Source organism: Triticum dicoccoides, chromosome 3B (assembly GCF_002162155.2).
Source record: "Triticum dicoccoides isolate Atlit2015 ecotype Zavitan chromosome 3B, WEW_v2.0, whole genome shotgun sequence".
NCBI classification, from domain to species: Eukaryota; Viridiplantae; Streptophyta; class Magnoliopsida; order Poales; family Poaceae; genus Triticum; species Triticum dicoccoides.
The window spans coordinates 35,006,085-35,011,506 of record NC_041385.1 but is presented as its reverse complement, the minus strand read 5'-3'; the positions used below and the strand labels follow the sequence as shown (position 1 = coordinate 35,011,506).

Sequence of the window (5,422 nt, the reverse complement as noted above, 5' to 3'; positions counted from 1 at the left end):
GATAGAACCTTAGATCGGAGTGGGCTAGGAGATCCGGTGAACCTACCTTGTCCAGGTGCAGATGAGGAACTGCCGGGGCCGGCCATGGTGACGGTGGCCGGTGATGGCAGGGAGTGGATGGTGGCGGTGGGTGGGCAGTGGCGGCGGCGGAGCTTCCCGTCACTGTCAGCGCTAGACCTAGATCGGGTCGGGGTTTTCGGTGGGGAGCCTGGCAACGCGGTGAACCTCGTACTGCGTGCCGCCGGCCCCCACCTCTTTATGTAGCGCTGCGTGACAGGGGCCCGTCAACCATATTGTGGTTGGGCGCCCCCGATCAGGGCGCGGATCAGGGGTCCGTTGGGCCGTTGGGCCCACACGGGAGAGATCAACCTAACATTCTCCCCCCCTGATCTCAACTTTACTTTTAACCTTATACTTTCTAGTTTATTTGTTTCATCACATATTGGTACATAGAGCATGTTTCATCGTCACAGCTCAAATGCCGGTAGAATCATACAGCTACAACATACGTTTTGTTCAGAAACAAATTCTGTTCCTTTTGGGCCTATCCAGGAATCATAAGGCTTTCCCTTAAACCCATGCCGGCTAAGTGTTCCTTGAACACATTGGGTGGTAAGCCTTTCGTTAGCGGATCCGCAAGCATATCTTTTGTCTTTATATGCTCGAGACTTATAGTTTGATCGTGGATTTTATCTTTCACAACATAGTACTTTATCTCTATTGTTTTGGCAGCATTACTCGACTTGTTGTTGTGAGCGTAAAATACCGCGGGCTGATTGTCGCAATACATCTTTAGTGGTTTGTGAATACAATCTACCACTTTCAAGTCGGGTACAAATTTCTTTAGCCATATCGCCTGCCCCGTGGCTTCGAAGCATGCTATGAATTCTGCATACATCGTAGATGATGCAACTGTCGACTGTTTGGAGCTTTTCCACGAAATAGCTCCCCCAGCGAGGGTGAATACGTATCCTGACGTGGATTTTCTATCATCTTTGTCCCCCGCAAAATCTGTGTCTGAATACCCTTTTATCTGTAGGGAATCACATCTCCTGTATGTTAGCATGTAGTCCTTCGTGCCTTGCGCATAACACAATGCTTTCTTTACCATCTTCCAGTGCTCTATGCCTGGATTCTCTTGATATCTACCGAGTACCCCGGTGATAAAGGCTAAGTCAGGGCGAGTGCACACTTGTGCATACTGTAAGCTGCCAACTGCCGAAGCATATGGTACTCCTTTCATTTGATCGATCTCATACTGATTCTTGGGACATTGAAATTTTCCAAAATTATCGCCCTTAACTATAGGAGCAGGTGTGGCTTTACTCGCATGCATATTATACTTTTTAAGAACCTTCTCCAAATATGCTTTCTGCGATAGTCCTAAGACTCCATTGTTTCTATCTCGGTGAATTTCTATGCCCAAAACATATGATGCTTCACCAAGATCTGTTATGTCAAAATTCAAGGATAAAAACTTCTTTGTTTCTTGTAGTAGACTAACATCACTGCTAGCAGGCAGAATTTCATCCACATACAAGATTAGGAAAATATATTTCCCATTTTTAAACTTTGCATAAATGCAGTTATCCTCAATATTTTCTTTAAATCCAAAACTTTAATCGTTTGATTAAACTTTAAATACCACTTCCTAGAGGCTTGCTTTAATCCATAAATGGATTTCTTTAGGCGGCATCCCATATTTTCCTTGCCTTCCATGATAAAACCCTTGGGCTATTTCATGTAGACATTTTCTTTTAAATCTCCGTTTAGAAATGTCGTCTTTACATCCATTTGATGTAACTCTAAATCAAAATGAGCAACTAATGCCATTATTATTCTGAAAGAATCCTTACATGAGATCGGAGAAAATGTCTCTTTGTAATCTATTCCTTCTCTTTGTGTAAATCCTTTTGCCACGAGTCATGCTTTATATTTTTCTATATTCCCTTTAGAGTCATACTTAATTTTGTAGACCCATTTGCAACCTACTGATTTGGCTCCTTTAGGAATTTCCTCTATGTCCCAAACATCTTTGGAACTCATTGATTTTATCTCGTCCTCCATTGCCTTCATCCACATTGATGAATGAGGGCTTCTCATGGCTTCTTCATATGAGGTGGGATCTTTTTCCATATGAACCATTTCTGTGTTATAAACTTTAAAGTCAGTAGAAATAGCTGACTTTCTTGGTCTTGTAGACCTTCTAAGGGCCTCAGTTTCTGGCACATTCTGTGCCTCAACTTCTGGCACTTCTTCTAAAATTTGCTGCTGCACCTCCCTTTCATGCTCAACAACGGGTTCAGTCGGCTCCTGACGGACAGGTTCCGGGTCTGCCCCCATAGTTGTCATGGGTGGAGTTGCAACTGATAGTGAGAAAAATGGCTCCTGAATCATCGGATTAGGTGCATGCACCCTCTTCTCCTCAAGATCAATTTTCCGAGCTACCAAGCTCCCCCTCATCATTTCGTCCTCTAAGAAGACTGCATGTCTCGTTTCTACAAACTTTGTATATCTGTCTGGGCAGTAGAAACGAAAACCCTTTGATCTGTCTGGATAGCCAATGAAGTGGCAACTCACTGTTTTGGGATCTAACTTTCCAATGTTTGGATTAAACATTTGGCCTCAGCAGGGCACCCCCACACCCTGAAGTGTTGTAGGGATGGCACCCTTCCTGTCCATAGCTCGTACGGTGTTTTGGGCACCGACTTGCTTGGTACTCTATTGAGAATGTGAATGGCGGTTTTAAGCGCCTCCATCCATAATCCCAATGGCAAGTTGGAATAACTCATCATGCTGCGCACCATATCCATAAGTGTACGGTTGCGCCTTTCAGCTACTCCATTTTGCTGAGGTTCGCCCGGCATTGAATACTGGGCAACTATGCCAGTCTCCTGCAAGAACTTTGCAAAAGGTCCAGGGACTTGGCCATATGGAGTGTGCCGACCGTAGTACTCTCCCCCACGGTCGGACCTAACTATCTTTATTCTTTTATCATGCTGATTTTCAACTTCAGCTTTGAATATTTTAAATTTATCCAACGCTTCCGATCTTTCTTTGATTGGATAAATATATCCATAGCGAGAGTAACCATCTGTGAATGTTATGAACGAGTCATATCCATCCACACTTTTCACCGGAAATGGTCCACAAATATCAGTGTGGATGATTTCTAGTGTGCCTGTGCTATGGATTACACCTTTTTTTGATTTGTTTTACGTACTTTCCTTTAACGCAATCTATGCATTGTTCTAAGTCTGAAAATTCTAACGGAGGAAGAATTTCACTTTTGACTAATCTTTCTATTCTCCCCTTCGAAATATGGCCCAAGCGACAATGCCATAATTTTGATGAGTCGAATGTTCTTTTTCTTTTCTTTTTCTCTTTATTTGACACGGAAACATTTTCTTTCACATTGCAAACGGAATAAACTTTTTCACGAAGTGATAACAAATAAAGCTCATCATGTAGTAAAGCATCACCCACATAAGCATTATTATACCAAATGGCACACTTGCCATGTCCAAAATGACATTCATAATTATCTTTGTCCAAGCAAGAAACACTAATTAAGTTTCTATGACATGATGGGACAAATAAAACATCTCCAAGTAGAAGATTGAATCCGCCAGCTAACTCCAAGGAGATATCACCGACAGCTTCAACTTCTGCTTCAACTCCGTTGCCACTTCAATGCGTCTTTCGCTTCTTAGCGTAGTTCGCGTCGAATGGAATCCCTGTAAAGAATTTGCAACATGAACAGTTGCTCCGGAATCAATCCACCAAGTGGATTTTGAAAACTGTGTATACAAGGATTCATTGACAAATGAAACTATATTGTTACCTTTCCATGACTGACTTCAGCCAAGCAGCGCAGTCTTTCTTGTAATGCCCTTTCTGCTTGCAGTGGAGACACATGTCTTTGTCCACTGAGAAAGGCTGTTGCTGATGCTGATGCTGATAGGGGGCTTTTCCATTCTTTGAAGGAGAACTTTTGATGTTTTGATTGTAGTTCTTTTTCTTCCAATCCTTCACATAGTTGATTGAACCACCATGTGCGGCTTTGAGTCTGTCCTCTTCTTGGACACACATTGCTATTGTCTTTTCAATGTCCCATCTTCCAGGTGACATATTATAGTTTACAACAAAAGTTGCAAACTCCTGTGGCAATGAAGCCATGACCAGGTGAACCAGGAGTGCTGGTTTGATCTCCAGATCCGCATCCATGGGCTTGAGCTTTGCTGCCATATACTCATCCTGAGGATGTGCTCTCTTATTCCACGACTACCACCTATGTAGCGTTCTGTCACCAGTTGCTCTAACACCTGGGTGGCATAGATCTTTGAAGAGCCAGTGAACTGGCTCTTTATCTTTGTAAGCAACTCCCCTGCGGAAGTGCACTCTGGAATGGAGCCCACAATGGTGCTCTCAATTGTATTCTTTATAAAAGCCATGCACTTTTTGTTTGCATTGACCCACTTTTGGTTATCTATGAGGTAGGACTGCTCCAAAGGAGCATATTCCCCCTTTTTTTTAGCCCATGCAACATCATCATCAGTGGCCTCTCTTACTGGCTCTGTGGGTCTGACCGGCTGTGGTTTCACCACAACCCAGTCAAGATCAGCACAAATAAATGCTAGTTCAACTTTCTTCCTCCACTCAGTGTGGTTGTCACCTCTGAGTGTCAGAACTTCTTTTAGGCAACTCATCAAGTGAAAGCCTCCTGAAATCACAATTTAAGTGACATCAATAAAACAATCATATGCAATAATCTAACGTTGGTCAAATTAAACATACAATTGTATATGCAATTAAATCTATATTACCGTTGGGCAAAATATTAGAAATAAATGCACCTTTAAATTTCAATAATAAAACATGATCATGTTATTAACAACGTTGGTCATAAAAATAACATAATCATATTCATTTCAATAATTACTTTAACATGCTCTTAAAACATAATTCTATCTAAACTTTTATTTTCTTTTAAAAGAGCACTAATAATTATTTACGCAGAGGAAAAACGTGAATAAAAAATTCATGAACTTTTTACTTTTACAGAAACTTTTCTTTGATAAAAAATAAAAATAAAAATTCATGAACTTTATTATTATCTCTGTAAAATTCATGAACATTTCTTTTTCTGAAAATTTTATATTTTCATTTTTAGAACTTTTTCTGTTTACTTTTCTATTTTCTAAACAAAAAATTTCGTTGGAAAAAATTGCATAGAAAACACTATTTGAAATCTGCCAAAAAAACTGGACAAATAACAAAAAAATACTTAAAATAAAAAAGAGCAGCACAGCGCCGGCCTGCCCTCTTGCCCGGTCCACGGCCTGCAGCAGCACGCTCGCGCGGGCCGACCTGGCCTCAGCGCAGTCCAGCCGCCCGGCGGGCCTCGACCTTGCGCCGCCCA

The 5,422-nt window shown here is 41.7% G+C and overlaps 1 protein-coding gene across 1 annotated transcript; it reads right to left on the bottom strand.

The window, feature by feature from the left end:
- Window positions 1–3,429: 3,429 nt before the first annotated feature.
- On the bottom strand, window positions 3,430–4,843 carry LOC119280661. Its single transcript, XM_037561452.1, has 2 exons — window positions 3,845–4,843; window positions 3,430–3,737 (listed from the first exon to the last, which is right to left on the bottom strand). Exons 1-2 carry the CDS (start codon window positions 4,246–4,248, stop codon window positions 3,710–3,712), a joined length of 432 nt encoding a protein of 143 aa, XP_037417349.1. The 5' UTR covers window positions 4,249–4,843; the 3' UTR covers window positions 3,430–3,709.
- Window positions 4,844–5,422: the final 579 nt, after the last annotated feature.

Coding starts and splice junctions, on each gene's coding strand:
- LOC119280661 (XM_037561452.1), bottom strand. CDS start 4,248: ATGGCAGCAAAGCTCAAGCCCATGGATGCGGATCTGGAGATCAAACCA. Junction 3,738..3,844: donor CTGAAGTCAGTCATGGAAAG/GTAACAATATAG, acceptor AATTCTTTACAG/GGATTCCATTCGACGCGAAC.